This window comes from Trachypithecus francoisi, unplaced genomic scaffold (genome assembly GCF_009764315.1).
Source record: "Trachypithecus francoisi isolate TF-2019V2 unplaced genomic scaffold, Tfra_2.0 Lachesis_group12, whole genome shotgun sequence".
NCBI classification, from domain to species: Eukaryota; Metazoa; Chordata; class Mammalia; order Primates; family Cercopithecidae; genus Trachypithecus; species Trachypithecus francoisi.
This window is the reverse complement of record NW_022681457.1, coordinates 103,922,102-103,939,889: the sequence shown is the minus strand read 5'-3', so window position 1 is coordinate 103,939,889 and position 17,788 is coordinate 103,922,102. Positions and strand designations below refer to the sequence as shown.

Here is a 17,788-nt window from a genome sequence, read left to right as displayed (position 1 = left end):
TGTCAGACAAAAATCATCACTCAAAAGACACGTGTACAACAGATAATTCATACACCCACAAATAACTGGTGAACATCAAAAACTTCTTAACTTCATAGAATACACAAAAATTAAACAAGATCTTGTTTTTTATTCTGTCAGATAAGCAATTATATAGGGAAAAGAGTATTCTCTTATACTGCTGGGTAAGAGATTAACTAGTACATTTCTGGAAGGTAGAAAATGACAACACAGTAACCCAAAAATAAGCAAACAAAGTTGTTCATCATAGCATTGTTAATATAGTGACAAACAAGAAACAATATGAATACCTGTCATGTAAATAAACTATGGTACATTAAAACAAAGGCATGTCATATAGACTTTTTAATATAATCAAATATAAACATTTCTATGTGATCACTGAAAAAAATGCTAGTTTATAAAATGGCTTCCATAAGTATTAAATTATATGTTTGAGCTATGATCATGCCACTGCACTCCAGCCTGGGCAACAGAGTGAGACTCTGTCTCTAATTATAAAAACAAATACACACACACACACAGAGATGTATACGTATATATGCACATGCACAAAAAGATACCTGAAAAGATATTCTAACGAAAGTTAACAATGGTTAATTCTCGCTAACAAGAGTTAGGATTAAGATTTCCTTCTTTTACTACTCTTTTCCAATGAAGACCTATCATTTGTATAAAGTTATTTTAATTTTGAGAGTATATTTTAAATAAAAGACTAAGCCTGATAGTTTCTTTGTGATCTTTTGCAAAAACTTTTTGTGATCACTTACAACTATAATAGTTGTCGGATGACTACAAGTTCTAATACCGTTGCTCAATGTCCAATGTAGGCAGTAGAAACAGGAATTGTTATACACACAAAAATCTAAGTCACGTTTTCTTTATAATTAGGATTCTGGTTTAGAGCATTCAAGGTAAAATTAAATCACTATAAAAGCAAAGGCATTCACATAAATTGATGAAGAATTATGAGAAAACAGGTCAAAAGAAAAACACAAAATTTAATTTTACTAATGTGTCCCATAGGCTTATTTTTATTGGGATACCCAAGCAACTTAAAACATACTTGCTCCACTGGCTTCTCAAAGAAGGTTAAGTATTTCAAAAGTAGCTGTAAATCAAATATTCTTTTCTTGCTTGCTTTAGGAAATTCCTACAGGCACTGAAGCTGGAGAATCTCAGATGTATTTAAAAATGACACATTTTTTAAAAACTATGTTGGAGACAGATCTGATGAAATAAACAACCTTGCTCTACAAATCTAAGTAGGAACCTTTGACGGTCTGTGCGCAAATTCTTTCAAAAAGAGTTTTTATTGGCCGGGTGCAGTGGCTCACGCCTGTAATCTCAGCACTTTGGGAGGCCGAGGTGGGTGGATCATGAGGTCAGGAGATCGAGACCATCCTGGCCAACATGGTGAAATCCCTTCTCTACTAAAAATATAAAAATTAGCTGGGCGTGGTGGCGCATGCCTGTATCCCCCCTACTCAGGCGGCTGAGGCAGGAGAAACACTTGAACCAGGGAGACAGAGGTTGTAGTGAGCCAAGATCGCACAACTGCACTCCAGCCTGGTGACAGGGCAAGTACTCCATCTCAAAAAAATAATAATTTTTATTACTGCATAACAGATGTACACAGCTTTAGAGTACACATAAAAATTTAACGTACTTATATAATTCGAAGATAAATATTTGTCTTTTCTTTACGCTAGGAGCATTTGAATTCTTCTAGCTATTTCAAAATGTACAATGGATTATTATAAACTATAGTCATCCTACTGATCTACCAAACTTAGGTCTTATTTCCTCTATCAAACCATATAGTGTCTACAAATTCATTTTAAACTATGAAACATCATAACAAAGCAAGGATCTCTGTTCATCATCATGATGAACAGAATAGGACACTTTTCAAATGTCCCATTTAAAAACTTTTGAGAGAACCCACCCCAGTTTAGATACCTATTTAAAGTCTACAAGGCTTTACATATTATTGAAAAGCACTATTTTTAAGTCAAGGGAGGTTACTAATGATAAGTTATTTCATTAAAGATAAAGAACAACATAATTTAATTTAGTAACCACCATTTTTATTGTAGTCACCACTAAAACAAAACCACACCCGTATGCTTTAAGGTACAGAATGCCATTAATTTATCAGTGCCTATGACTGAGATGACAAAATGAAATTTTGAAAGATTGGGTTTGTTTACAATATACTAGGTATCACCTTCAAATTCTTCATGCAGGAATGTAACTACTTACTGCACATATCAACTTATAACATGAATATCATAACCAAAGCTATAGACCCAATTCTAGGAAACTATTACTGCTAAACCATGGAATGAACTACAGTTGGCCCTTGAACAATTCAGGAGCTAGAAGAACTGACCCCACACAGTTAAAAATCTGTGTATAACTTTTGACTCCCCAAAAACTTAACTAGTAACAGCCTACTGTTGACTGAAAGCCTTACCGATAAAACACATTTTTTCTCAGTATGTATGTATGTTTTATTATATACTATATTCTTACAATAATGTAAGCTAGAAGAAAATGTGTTTAAGAAAACCATTAGGAAGAGAAAATACATTTACAATACTATACTGTATTCATCAATACCATAAGTTTACATCATCTGTTTATAAAATAAATTATCTGTCTAAAATGGTGGTCAACCACAGCAGCAGACCTCGATCTATGGTAGATACCAAGCAATTCAAATTTTTCTTGTAAAGTTAGCACTTTTCTCTGCTTCTTGGAAGTACTGCCAGCATCACTGGTGGCACTCTGTATGGGTCCCATGGCGTTATTCAAGGTTTATGGCAATGCACTAAACACGATGAAAAAATATGCAAGAACAAAGAGAGATGACTTTTTACTATGAGGCACAATTTATAAGAGAGATGAACTGCTCATCTGGAGATGATTAGTGTCACAGGGTATTTTAAGCAGATACTCTCAACACTTAAGCTCATTAAAATAGCAACAGGAGGTGGCTATAAAATTACATTAGTACAGTATGTACTACAGTTAATTTTATGAAGTTAGGAGGTAATATTGCCTCTTTTATTTATTCATTTATTTTTTGAGAGACAAGGTCTTGCTATGTTGCCCAGGCTGGTCTCATACTCCTGGGCTGAAACAACTCTCCCACCTCGACTTCCCAAAGTGCTGGGATGACAGGCGTGCACCACCATGTCCAGATTGCGTATTTATGTCTGTTGACACTTCTCTCAATTGCGAATGGCATCATATATTATCTGTATTTGTGTACCTAAGTTTTGATAAACTTTAACTTTTATAATAGATTTGCATATATTTTATGGCACTAAATGAAAACATAGACTACATATATTTTATGCATCCATGACATACCTAAATTTTTCTTTTTTTGATAATTTTAGGCAGTATGTCATCTGGGAGTTTTCAAGTTACCACAATGTCCAAAACGTTTTCCAATATATTTACTGAAAAAAATTATCATATGAATGAACCCATTTTGTTCAAGGGTCAACTGTAATTAATAAATGGTCATGGAATTTAAGGTTTGCAGGTATCAACTTCATAAGCAGCTCAGCAAAAGACTGAATAACCTGCTGACTTTAGTAATTTTCCCAAAAGGTAGGAGAAATTGTATCTTGCCTAAGATATGCTATCAATCCATAATTTCCTACCCCGAAGCCCCATAGCATAGGACTGACTCTCTCCCATGTTACAACTGTGTTTCATTACAAGAATAATTCTAGCAGCGGGGGGGGGAAAAGAGTATATCAAGGAAGAAAGGTACATAATTCATTTTTAAAAATTAAGTGATCTTCGGCCAGGCACGGTGGCTCATGCCTGTAATCTCAGAGCTTTGGGAGGCTGAGGTGAGCAGATCACTTGAGATCAGGCATTCGAGACCAGTCTGGGTCAACATGATGAAACCCTGTCTCTACTAAAAATACAAAAATTAGCCGGCATGGTGGCACGTGCCTGTAATTCCAGCTACTTAGGAGGCCAAGGTTGCAGTGAGTCGAGATTGTGCCACCGCACTTGCACTCTAACCCGGGTGACAAAGTGAGTGAGACTCCATCTTAAACATAAAAAAAAAAAAAGTGATTTTTGATCCACCACTCATCTCCTTCAGAAGTAGACAATTTTGACATGGCATCATGTATGTATTTTTACCCTATAGGGTTTCCATGAAGACTATTAGGCATAATAGCTAGCATATTTCTAAATACAGGGATATGCCTTATGCATTATTGTCATCATCAAGAGCTGAGATATTTGATACCGAGCGACTAACAAAATTCTTCCTTCTTTACCACTTTAATAGGTAAGAACTAAAAGGGAACTCTCAGATTATTTCATATAATTCCTCATTTTACAGATGAAAAAATAAGGGTTTTAAGAACTTAATGTTCTGACCCAAGGTTATAAATCTAAGTAACAGAGTGAAAACCAGCAGCAAGTGCTCTAGTGCTCCATGATATCCAGTCATGCACCTCCATCTATGCACTGTGATTCTCTGTACAGGAACATGTATATACACATATGCGTATTTCCTAAATATGTGAGAATATCTACTAGTTAGCCCATAGAAAATTTTAAGACTTATGAAGAACAGTTTCAAATTCTGTCTACTTCTTATTAGGGTAAAAACAGCAGCAGCAAAAATTTGTTTCTCCTCTCCATTCTCCTCACAGAAACCCAATGCAGTTTCCCTCAATTAGCTCATAGCTTGTGTCACAAATGTAATATAATTGCTCCCTCAGCATCCACTTTTAGGTCTGGCATATGTTTTTGAAACCCAGTTGTACACTTTCTCCTTTGGCCTAGTTCAAATGTTTCCTTCCTGGGTAGTTGCTTGTGAAAGAGGCCGTTTGTTCCTCATCTCACTGATCCAGAACACAACACATCCCATAGCTGCTGACCATGATACAGTCTAATGGTTAACACCAGACTCATGCAAATAAGTTCACCCTTGGAGAGTGTTTTCTTCAAACTAGCAAATCCATAACTCCAGTGAGGAAGCCTAAGGGAGGACATGGACCTTAATAAAAGGACAGTCCCACAAGTCTTCCTTCTCTCTCTCTCCACCTGTGTTCCCTGCTGTCTTCAGAGCTCCCCTATCAGCCTCCCATCACCACTGTAAACCTCTCTGGAATTAGGAAGTAGTAAATTTTTTTCTGTTTCATGCATTTTGGTTTCACTTCCTCATTATGTCTTCCTGACAAACACACCCAAACGTAACTTTTACCTGGTCAGGGCTCTCTTAGAGAGTGGCTCTCCTGGTTTATAGCCATTCTTGACAGAGAGACCTCAAGACCAAATTAGATAAAAATCACAACGGCTTGACTGCTTGCCAAAATCAAACTCATTATCCTCCTCTTTAAACTTCCCCATGTATACTCAATATTACGTTTCACTACAAAAGAGGTATTTTTAAACACGAAGAGGCATCCCTGACTCTCTCTCTCCCTTACATCTAGAGAAAACTTACATCCCCACTTACATGTGCCGTACTGATTATGCCTGCTGTGCTGGCATTAACAATAGCATTGCCACTCATTTCCACAATTGCCCCAATTTAGATGGTAAATTATATGGTCATCCTTTTCAGAGTCCTTGTCTAGTTAATAATTAATTGCTAAACATCTCTCCAACTGGCTTCCTCTCCTTCAACTAATTTCTCACCTGAAATATAATAATAGCCTCCCTTCATCTAATTTCCCATTTTTGCACATGCTGTTCCTCTGTCTAAATACCCCTTTCCCTTTCATTTTGTGAATACCCATGAAAGTTAGATCAAATGGCGTCTCTGCGGTAAAGCCTTCCCACATTCTTCCAGTCATTCTCTGTGCCTCCTGAAATAATTGCAGTATTAATAACAGATATTTGCTGAATACTCATTGTGCACCACACAGTGAACTTAAACAATTTTTAAGTATTTTGTCTCATTTAATCCTCTCTGTTTGATAGGTTTTACTTTTTAAATGTAGAAGGTAATGCCCTGGGATAAAGTAATTGGGCTAAAGTTACAAAGCTGCTTAAGCAGTGGAACCGAGACTTGAAATCCAGTATGTCTGATTCCAAGTCAAAGTTTTAAACCTCTTCCCTGTTCTATTTTACATGTACTACCACCATTAATGGGTCTCTGATATCTGTGCTACAATTCTGCCCCACTTGGTCACCTCTGCACCAGTCAGGTCTTAGTAACGGGTCTTCTGTTTCCCTTTACAGAGACTGGGACTTCCCTCGGTGATAGGGAAAGGCTTGGCTATCCACAGCATAAGCGATTATGTCTAACTCAAAGCAGGTACTCTAAGGCCAGTACTACAGTATTTACTGTTTAATCCTAAATTCTGATGCAGACAGCTGTCTCATCTGTAGTCTTCTAACCAGACATGATTCTGTATTTATCTGGATTGATGTCAAAATTGAAAACTAGTAAAACTGAAGTTAAATCTAGTGAGTTTTCTTTGACTGGCAGAGTGCTACTCTGTTAATGAAATTAGTTGCCAATATTTATAACTTGCAGCTTTTTTACATATAACTAAAGATTTGTAGCTTCTTTTGAAACACTGGGTCAACATTTTTTTTTTTTTTTCTGAGACAGAGTCTCTGTTGTCCAGGCTGGAGTGCCGTGGCACTATCTCGGCTCACTGCAACCTCTGCCTCCCAGGTTCAAGCGATTCTCCTGCCTCAGCCTCCTGAGTAGCTGGGATTACAGGTGCCTGCCACCACGCCTGGCTAGTTTTTTTGTATTTTTAGCAGAGACAGGGTTTTACCATGTTGGCTAGGGTGGTTTCGAACTTCTGACTTCAAGTGATCTGCCTACCTCAGCCTCCCAAAGTGCTAGGATTATAGGCGTGAGCTGCCGCATCCAGCCCTCTGCGTACCACTTTCTATGACGTTCCAGAAAATGAGGTCAAATGTCCGTTGCCATCATCATGCTTGTGCTGCTGCTTTTCTTAAGAGGAAAATGAAATATCTCTAGTACACATGTCTCTGTTAAAAAGCTATTCGTTCATTCTATGAATTTCATGCATTTGGATTTAAATACAAGTCGCCTAATAAACTTATGCGTTATAACTGATGTTACACTTCTCAAAAAGAACTACCAACATTACAACTATTGATTGATGGCCTTCGTCTGCTCAAAGTGTAGATTCAATGTTCTTTATGATTATAGAGAAATATACACTCATATTCAGAACCACAGTCTCTGGGGAAAGACAAAGAGCAAAAAGATTTCTGTAGCTAAACACAGAGGGATACCAGAAGAGGATGGGAACCAAGCTTAGAAGGTTAAAGGAAACCAATCACACCCCAGAGGGCATTTAAGTGCAAAAAGACACATATATGTCCAGATTGAGAATTTAAACAGAAATCAACAAAGGATTGTCTATCCTTTATCTGGCTTGACAGTAGTAACATTTTAATGTTTGAAAATACAGACTAAAATTTGACTGTACTGATCAACTAATCCCAAAGTTTTGCTATAGTGTATTCCCACCTAACAGAACACATATATAGATTACTTCAATTTGGAAATTTTGCTTATCTCATGCTTACTTCCAGGGAAGAGACTAAATATAAGACCTTCGTAATCATTCCAAAATTGGAATGTTCCTAGGGGAATAATGAGGAATGATGAAGAATTATTAACATGAACTTACAACTCACATGTCCAGATGAACATATATACTCATCTGGATAATGAAAGACTGAGATAAATGTCAGCTAGATACCATCATTTCCAAGAGAAAACACATCACTACAACAAAGGACTAAATTTAAGGCTTTCTCAAATTCATAGATTTCCAAGGGGCTCTAAACTCAGCTGTTTGTGACTTTTATATTTAAGAACATTTTTATGAACTTTTTATTTTTGTCTGTACTACTAAAATTAAGTCAGTAGTCTATCATTCTGAAATGCTTTATATACGATCATCTGTATCACTTGTTTGTAAACTGGACTCCAAGGAACCCCTTTACCATCCAAGCACAAAACAGGAAAGAGAGAGCAGCCCCCTACTCCTTAATAGCTTTCTTTTTATCTGTTTCTAGACACTAGGATTTCACTTTAGACAATTTTTTTACAGGGACAGGATCTTCCTGTGTTCCCCAAGCTGGAATCAAGGAATCCTCCTGCTAAGCCTCCCAAATAGCTGGGACTATCGGCATGCACCACTGCACCTGCAATTGGCTTCACTTTAGACAATTTTTAAGATCTGAAAACCATGTGTCTCTAAATCACTTATCAAAATTTAAAGTGACATAGGAATGAAGTACAAATTTTTGTGTTTTTTTTGTTTTTTGTTGTTTTTTTAAAGACGAAGTCTCTCTCTATTGCCCAGGCTGGGGAGTACAGTGGCATAACCTTGGCTCACCATAGCCTCCGCCTCCTGGGTTCAAGCAATTCTCCTGCCTCAGTTTCCTGAGTAGCTGGGATTATAGGCACGTGCCACCACGCCTAGCTAATTTTTGTATTTTTTAGTACAGATGGGGTTCCACCATGTTGGCCAGGCTGGTCTTGACCTCCAGACCTCGGATGATCTGGCCCGCCTCAGCCTCCCAAAGTGGTGGGATTACAGGATTACAGGCGTGAGCTACCGCGCCGCCCAGCCTTGAAATACAAATCTTGTCAGATTTGCAGAATTCTAATCTCTATTATAGTTTACTAAACTCCAGTTCCTTCTACAATATCTTGATTTCTAAAAACAAGAAAGTAAAATCTTAGGAGATTATGATAACCACATTCTTCACCAGGAAGAAAAAGGTGCCTAACTGACAATTTATTAATAAGTTCCACATTCACAGATTCAACCAACTGTGGATAAAAAATATTTAGGAAAAAAACATTTTTAAATAAAAACATAATAGAAATTTAAAAATAATATGACTACTTATACTGTATTAGATATTATAAGTAATTTAGAGATTATTTAAGTATATGGGAAGAGGTGCACTGTTTATATGCAAGTACTATGCCATTTTACATAACGAACTTGAACAACCATGAATTTTGGTACTGGGGAGGGGGCTTCTTTGAACAAATCCCCTGAGGATAACAAGAGATGACTATAATTAAAGAAGACACTCTCCACTCAAGAAGCTCATTTATGTAGTTCTAAAATGTAAGAAGTATACCTGTTATACGTCCTAACATGCTCTCAACACAGGCAATCATATCAAGCAACACTGTTTGGTAAAATGTTAAATTCTCAACCTTAATGTTTGCATTAACAAAGTGTGCAGCACTTAAATCCTAAGGTTCCATGATATGAAATACTCATTTAATGATGAGGTTTTCACAAGAATACAGCTCCTTTTGGTATCATGCAATAGTTCATTAAGAAGAGTGGCAGCACCTCACCTGTGCGCTGATTGTGAAAACAATACATAAATATATTACCAATAAAAATTTAAAATATTATAATTTGCAAAGAGAAAAAAACATGTCTGTTTAAATACCATTTAGATATTCGAGGCTGCAAGACAACTGATGGAAATGAAAAGTACAGAAAGTGGCCATAGAAGAAAGAAGAATTCAGTAGAGGTTAGTGAACAAATAGTGCCATCCATTACAACTCACTAGGTCTTACCTGAGGAGGAGTAGGTGTGGACGTGGGTCTTCCTATGGGTGGAGTAGGATTTCTGCTGCCACCTCCAGACATAATCTCCTCTGTTATGTCTTTACCTCCCTGGTTTGGATCCCGAATTCTTATCTATAAGGTTAAATAAAATGGCATATGTACAGATGAGTGTCTATGTAGCAAATTTACAGGCATATGAGTGAGTTAAAGGTGCAAACTGGGAAACCTGTCAAATATCAAAGGTGATAATCACCACATTTGACTTTATTTCAATCACAGATCCATCATATAAATGTAGGCCATTAGCTCTGACATGAACTAATTAGAATAACAAGCTAAAATGAAACCTAACTGGCTGGATTTCTAGGTCAAAAAGGCAAACTACTAATATTTATACTTGCTTTGTAAGAACCTGTTGGACTGATTTTATTTACCATATAAGTTTCATAAAATACTTTTAATATATGAAAGTTACTGCATAGATAAAAGTTCTTTTTTTTTTTTTTTTTTTTGAGACAGTCTCGCTCTGTCACCCAGGCTGGAATGCAGTGGCGTGAAGTCAGCTCACTGCAACCTCCGCCACCCAGGTTCAAGCAATTCTTGTGCCTCATCCTCCCATGCGAGGATTACAGGCGTGGACCACGGCACCTGGCCTAGAATACAGTTTTAAATGCTGTAAATGATTCTCTGAAGTTCTTTACCAAAATAAAAAATATAAATACCCTACAAGTTAGGAATAATTTATCCTTAAAACAACCTTATATACTATGTAATAATGCTGACTGCAATCATGCCTTTCCAGCAAAGACTGGAAAAAGGTTGATCGAGAACAGAATAGCTCAAAAATTATCTTACGTCAGCCAGGCACGGTGGCTCACAAGGTCAGGGGATCGAGACCAACCTGGCTAACACAGTGAAACTCCGTCTCTACTGAAAATACAAAAAATTAGCCAGACGTGGTGGCACATGCCTGTAGTCTCAGCTACTCAGGAGGCTGAGGCGAGAGAATCACTTGAACCCGAGAGGCGGAGGTTGCAGTAAGCCAAGATCATGCCACTGCACTCCAGCCTGGGCAACAGGGCAAGACTCCGTTTCAAAAAAATAAAAATTATCTTAGGTCCTTATAATTAAACACTTAACAGTCAGTAAAAAGAATGAGGCAGATCTGGCCGGGCTCACACCTGTAATCCCATCACTTTGGGAGGCCGAGGTGGGCGGATGACCTGAGGTCAGGAGTTTGAGACCAGCCTGGCCAACATGGTGAAACTCCGTCTCTAATAAAAATACAAAAATTAGCCAGGTGCAGTGGCAGGCACCTATAATCCCAGCTACTCAGGAGGTTGAGGCAGGAGAATCACTTGAACACGGGAGGCGGACGTTGCAGTGAGATGAGATGGCACCATTGCACTCCAGTCTGGGGGACAAGAGCAAGACTTTGTCTCAAAAAAAAAAAGAATGAGGCAGATCTACATGAACTGACACAGAATAATCATTAAGATGTGCTGGTAGGTAAAAAAATGCAATAAGCACAGAAGTGTGTATGGTCTTATTTTAATTTTTTTAAACGCTACCCTATGCTTACAGATGTCAGTGGCGTTGGTGCTGTAAAGGAGATAAGTGTCTGCGTCTAGGCATTGTATTCTGGGAGAATGCTAAGATATAAAGGACCACTGTTGTTCACTATCACCATACCTTAATCAAGGCAGTCCACACTTCTTGAGAATTTTAAGGAATTCACTAATGAACTACCTGGATCTGGAAGCTTTTAGGGGAGTCCTTCAATTAAGACTTCTAATGCCAGCTATTGTTCAGGTATGGAAAACTATTTCTAACATTCTTTTAAGTATAGCTTTAATTCATTTATTCTACTTTCTTCTTTAGAAACATCTGTAACTACCGTCTTCTAGTTTCATTATTTCTTCTATTCATTTTTCTGCATTCTGAGAGTGTTCTTCAAGTCCAACTTCTATCATGCTGATTCAACATTACCAAAGCATATAGTTTCCTGACTGTAGTGTCATGATACATTGTCATGTGCTGTTCATTATGATATAAGCACAAGTAATTTGTTTCTAATAATAAAAACAAGTTTTAAACCAAAGTCTTGAACCTCATTATTATTTTCTTGTTTGTTTACTTGAGATACAGTTTCACACTGTCGCCTAGGCTGGAATGCAGGGGTGTGATCTCACTGCAACCTCCCCCTCCCAGTTTCAAGTGATTCTCGTGCCTCAGTCTCCCGAGTAGCTGGAATTACAGGCGTGAGCCTCCACACCTGGCTAATTTTTGTATTTTTAGTAAAGATGGGTTTTCTCCATGTTGGCCAGGCTGGTCTCGAACTCCTTACCTCAAGTGATCTACCCATCTCGGCCTCCAAAGTATTAGGGTTACAGGTGTGAGCCACTGCACCGGGCCTGAACCTCATTAATTTTTATTAAGTTACAGTAATTCAAGAGTATTGCTATAAGTCACCCCACCTGTCTGTGAATGTGGGAGTCTCTCTTGAATATAAAGATCACCCATTTTGTGTGTTCTGTTGGGTAAGAAATTGCAAGCCACTCTTCTACAAGTTTTCTGCCATTTGACTTTTATGTTACTACACTCCAATTCTCTTGAGCCTGCCTCATTAGACACAAAGTCCCTATAAATTATAAAAAACAATTAGAATACATTTTCTAAACTCTGTTTTTTGTTTATTAAAAGATATCTATTCCACAGGAAGGACTTTTCTTGCTATCCTTAATATCTCAGTTCTTTTTCTCTTGTGCTGTTTTTTTCTTCTGTCAATTCATACTTGAGCTGATTAAGACTGGTGTTGGCCAGGCACAGTGGTTCACACCTATAATCCCAGCACTTTGGGGGCCCACGGTGGGCAGACTGCCTAAGCTTAGGAGTTCGAGATCACCCTGGGCAACATGGCAAAACCCCACCTCTACTAAAATACAAAAAATTAGCCAGGCCTGGTGGCTTGTGCCTGTAGTCCCAACTACTCAAGAGGCTGAGGCATGAGAATCGCTTGAGCCGAGGCTCACCCTCAAGCAGAGGGTGCAGTTGAGCTGAGATCCCACCACTGCACTCCAGCTTGGGCTAGAGTGAGACTCCATCTCAAAAAAAAAAAAAAAAAAAAAGACTGGTATTAAAGAAGAGTCTAGATGTGAGAACTGAGCTTAAATTCCTCACACTGAGTAAAACCTTAGCCCACGAAACCCTCCCAGTTCTAAAGGTGGAGCACATGTTGTCATGTGGCATACCTAGCTCAGTGAATAATTAAAGATGATATTATGCCGACGGTATGAACAACTTCTAATTACATGCCCATACAAATCCTCCAGGTGAAGTGGTGTGAATATAAGGGAAGAATAAACAAATAAAAATAAATTTTAAAAGGCACAGTAATTTGTGAATTGAAATGAATAATGACTAAGTAAACTTATCTGATAAGTGAATAGATTTTAGATTTAAAATAAGAAAAAGTAATAAAGATCTCTTACAGTTTTTTTCTCTCTCTTGGCTGGAGGCGGCTGTTGCTGAGTAGGCACTATGATAGGTGCGGACTGATACACTGGCTGACTTGGGTAAAAAGGCGTTCCTGAGAAGTTAGAAAAAGATTAAATAGGCATTCAGGTATTTTGTCAAACACTAGAGAACAATCAATGACACTGTGTCTCTGCACAATCCCTTTAAAAGGGTAAAAACAAAAACACTCAGCATTCTTCATCATCTTTTTCCACTAGCTCTCCTCCGGTTACTGAAGTGGTCAAGAAATTATTTCCAAAATATATAATGTCTTCAAACATTCACAAACCACTAAATACCTGGTTCCTACAGATCCACACCACAGTTATCTTTCTAAAACATGGATCATGCTATAGTGTTGCTTTTAAAAAATATTATTCTGAGGCTTACCACATGCAACCATGACTCTCACACAAGGGTGTATGCGTATGTCTGTTTATGGGTTTTGACAGGGACAGAAGGGAATATATCTGATTATCTTGGAAAGTAGGGGTGATCTAATTCTTCTCCTTACTCATGGGGAACTACTGCCATACGGAGGTACATAAAATTAGCAAATTTCCTAATACTGGTGTGGAAAAAAGGCTGAGAACGTATGGCCTAAAGATGAAGTCCAGATACTTAGAATCCAGGTTCCAAACTACATTTTCTATCATTCTTGAATCCACATCTTTGTTCTAGCTATAACCTACTCCTAACTCCTATCCTTTGAGTACACCAAACTCTTCGACTTTGACTATACTGCCCATCTGCCTGAAATTATCTTCTTCCCCCACTCCTTGTACTCACAATGAGCTGTTTTTAACTTTCAAAAATTAAGACTATCATTATAATTACTATCAAGCCAAAGTGTTCGGAGTAGAGGTGTGGAGAAGGGGTCAAATACTGGATGGTTTGAAGGTAGAGCCTATAGATATGCTGATGAATCGGATACTGGTGTGAGAGAAAGAAGACTCAAGGAAAACTCTTTCAGTTTTATGCCTGAGCAAGTGAAAGAACAGAGGTACTATTTACTAAGATGAGGAAAACTGAAGTAATAGAATTTGGGGCAGAAAAATCAAGAGTTCAGTTTTAGACAGGGCAAGTTTCGGATGCTTATCAGATCTTCAAACACAGATCAAGTGGTTAGAAAGTGACACAAATCTGGAGTCAGAGGATAGGTATGAGTTACAGTTATCCATTTGGGAATTGACAGAATATAAACAACATTTAAACATGACTAGGTAACTCAGGAAATGAATACAGATAGAAAAGAAGCCCAGTGGTTAAATCTTGAGGCATTCCACGTCTGTTAGAGGTCACAGAAATTGAGAAAACTCCAGCCAAAGAGATGAAAACCAAGGTAGTGGCTGAAATCCAGAAAACTATTCAAGAATGAGGGCTGTGCGGCCGGGCGCGGTGGCTCAAGTCTGTAATCCCAGCACTTCGGGAGGCCGAGAAGGGTGGATCGCGAGGTCAGGAGATCAAGACCATCCTGGCTAACACGGTGAAACCTCGTCTCTACTAAAAAATACAAAAAACTAGCCAGGCGAGGTGGCGGGCACCTGTAGTCCCAGCTACTCAGGAGGCTGAGGCAGGAGAATGGCATGAACCCGGGAGGCGGAGCTTGCAGTGAGCTGATATCCGGCCACTGCACTCCAGCCTGGGTGACAGAACGAGACTCCGTCTCAAAAAAAAAAAAAAAGGAATGAGGGCTGTGCTTAACCACATCAAATGGTGCTGAAGAAGTCAAATAAGATTTTTCAAAGTACAAATCACCAGTGACCTTGACAAAAGTTGTTTGGGCAGAGAAGTGAAGAGCGTGAAGCCTGATTTGAGTGGGTTCAATAGTTAAAGAGAAGGCAGAAAATGAACACCAGGAGTATAAACATTTTCCTTAAAAAATTTTGCTGTAAAAGAAAAGCAGAAAAATACAGCTATAGCTGGACAAAAATATGGAATCAAAAAAACTTCCCTTAATACGTCAATGAAACAGTGTGCCTATATACAGACGACACTAATCCAGCAGAGGAAGTGGGGAAAATTGTCAATGTGGGATAGAAAGAATTGCTAGAGTAATAGCCTTAAATGGGTATAGGACGGGATCCAGCACACACATACAAGATTGGCTTTCCATAGGAACACGGATAATTGATTCACTGTAACAAGAAGCAAAAAAATATGTACGAGGGGGAGGGTAGTTAACACAGGTACTAAGCAAACAGTCAAATAAGGTTGGCCCACTTTCATTATCACCATCAACATCCCCACTACCACCATAACACTTTTCAAGTGTAAAGTTGTTGGAAGCACTATGATTTGCGGTATCAGAATTCTGTAGGTATCAATCAGGTTTGCTGAATCAGATTTGGAAAAGATCTATGCAGAGGGCATGACTACGGTTTCAGTAAGTTCGATGTAAAAAGACCAAAAAAAAAAAAAACAAAACAAAACTCAGTCATCCTCTTAACAATGAGTAAACTATTCTCAAAGCACAGCTTAAATTAGCAATTATGTACTACTTTATTATGTCATTGACTCAGAAATTAATTCAGAAAACAGACCACCAAAATTGGTTTTAAATGCTGCCAGGCAAGCAACACAATCTGCTCACTTCACCATATTTTTTGAGGTAAGTGAGATAAGATCCAAAAGGTGATCTCTTAAAAAAAAAAAAACCTAGATTCTTCTCATGAAACAATTTTGAGCCAACATGATTGGGGAAGAGCCTGCTATATCACATTAATCCAATAAATATGGCAGAACAACATAATCTCAATATAGTGGAATTAAATGCAATGAGCAAAGCATTAAGTCTTCTTAACTGTGAACTCTAGCAGAGTAGAAAATCTGCCCTACCAAATAATAGTATATTATTATAAATATATAATATTTATAATAAGCTAGTCAGAAACATTTAAAAACGTTTTTATTCTACTAGAAATGTGAGTCATTTTTGCATATCATTTATTAATTAGGTAAGTTAATTAACATCTCTGGACCTCAGATTTCTTATGCACGGAATGAAGTACATTTGTCTGTATCAAGGATCTGTCAACTACAGTCTAAGAGCCAAATCAAGCCCACCATTATTTATTTTTTTAATAAAGTTTTATTGGAAAACACCCATGTACAGTAGTTTATCAACTGTCTATGGCTGATTTTACATCACAGTGGCACAGCTGAACAGCTGCAACAGAGACCACACAGCCTGCAAAACCTGAATTATTACTGTCTAGCCCTTTACTGAAAAAAAAGTTTACTGATCCCAGTTCTAAATCAGTTTCCCAAACCTCAGTATATATAAAAAGTGTCAATGACATATTGCAAAATTAATACAGTAACAATCATGAAATACAAACACACAGAGGTTTAACAACTTAAAATTTGTATAAAGGACTACTCCTATTTGATGATTTCAGTCCTACACTTTTGTTGTTAAAATGTGAAATGATACTGGCAGCAAATGGCAGTTTTCTTTAAAGGTCTTCTTGGCAAAATTATAAATTTAATAGTCATGTGTGTCTTCTACTTTATTTTACTCTACTTTTAATTCATTTTACTTGTCTATGATGTGAAACCAATGCTGCAGTCAATATTTAGATTTCTTCTCATTGTTTAAACCTAAGCACAATATGTAACAGACTTACTATAAGAAACTGAATGGCAGGAAGAGTATCTTAATATCTGTATTCCACAAAGTAATTAGCACACTGCCTGTCTTCTAAGAAAAGTTGAAAACCTTGAATTTTCCACAGAAACAGTAATAAACATGGCCAGGCACAGTGGCTCATGCCTGAGCTCAGGAGTTCGAGACCAGCCTTGGTACACGGTGAAACACCATCTCTACTAAAGTACAAAAAATTATGTATCATAAATTATGATTCATTCCAAAAAGAGAATATTATGTAGCTTTTAAAAGAAATGAGAGAAGTTCTATAGATAATGAAATAGAAAGATGCCCATAAATATAGTATGAGAGGAAAAAAATAAGGAGGAAGTTCTATTATTTAGACTACTATAACTATTCTGTGTCGATTTTAGTTTAAAAAATTTGTTAAATATAAATAAAAAATACATATCAAACTGTTAAAAGTTATTTCTTTAAAGGGTGGGAAGGGAGAGAAACTGGCTATTTCAACTTTATGCACTCTGTATTATTTAATTTTTTTTTTTTTTTTAGACGGAGTCTCGCTCTGTCACCCAGGCTGGAGTGCAGTGGCATGATCTCCGCTCACTGCAACCTCCGCTTCCTGGGTTCAAGCAATTCTTCTGCCTCAGCCTCCTGAGTAGCTGGGATTACAGGTGTCTGCCACCACAACCAGCTAATTTTTGTATTTTAAGTAGAGACGGGGTTTCATCATGTTGGCCAGGCTGATCTCGAACTCCTGACCTTGTGATCCACCTGCCTTGGCCTCCCAAAGTGCTGGGATTACAGGCCGAGCCACTACGCCCAGCCTATTTAAATTTTTATCATTAATTTACTTTCTTTCATAATGAAATATTTTAAAATTGTTTTTCTAATATGAAGAAAACTAGAGAAACTAATATTTTAATCTAGATGATAAACTGCCCACTTGATGTCTACTGGATCTGCATGAGAATTTACTGGGGAAGAAAGCATATCTATGAAAGGGAACAGACATCAATAATATCTGAGATACAATTATACCTCAATA

At 37.6% G+C, this 17,788-nt stretch overlaps 1 protein-coding gene across 19 annotated transcripts in view; it reads right to left on the bottom strand.

Annotated features, from left to right (window-relative positions):
• EIF4G3 (eukaryotic translation initiation factor 4 gamma 3) overlaps nucleotides 1-17,788 on the bottom strand; it is a 382,044-nt gene that overhangs the window by 153,834 nt on the left and 210,422 nt on the right. For all 19 annotated transcript variants that reach the window (XR_004441055.1, XM_033227962.1, XM_033227969.1 and 16 more), the window contains 2 exons: nucleotides 13,106-13,203; nucleotides 9,624-9,746 (listed from right to left, as the gene is read on the bottom strand). Coding sequence is in view for 18 of the 19 variants with exons in the window: in XM_033227962.1 (XP_033083853.1) it covers nucleotides 9,624-9,746; nucleotides 13,106-13,203 (221 nt within the window). In the remaining variant the exon portion in view is untranslated. The remainder of the gene's footprint in view (nucleotides 1-9,623; nucleotides 9,747-13,105; nucleotides 13,204-17,788) is intronic.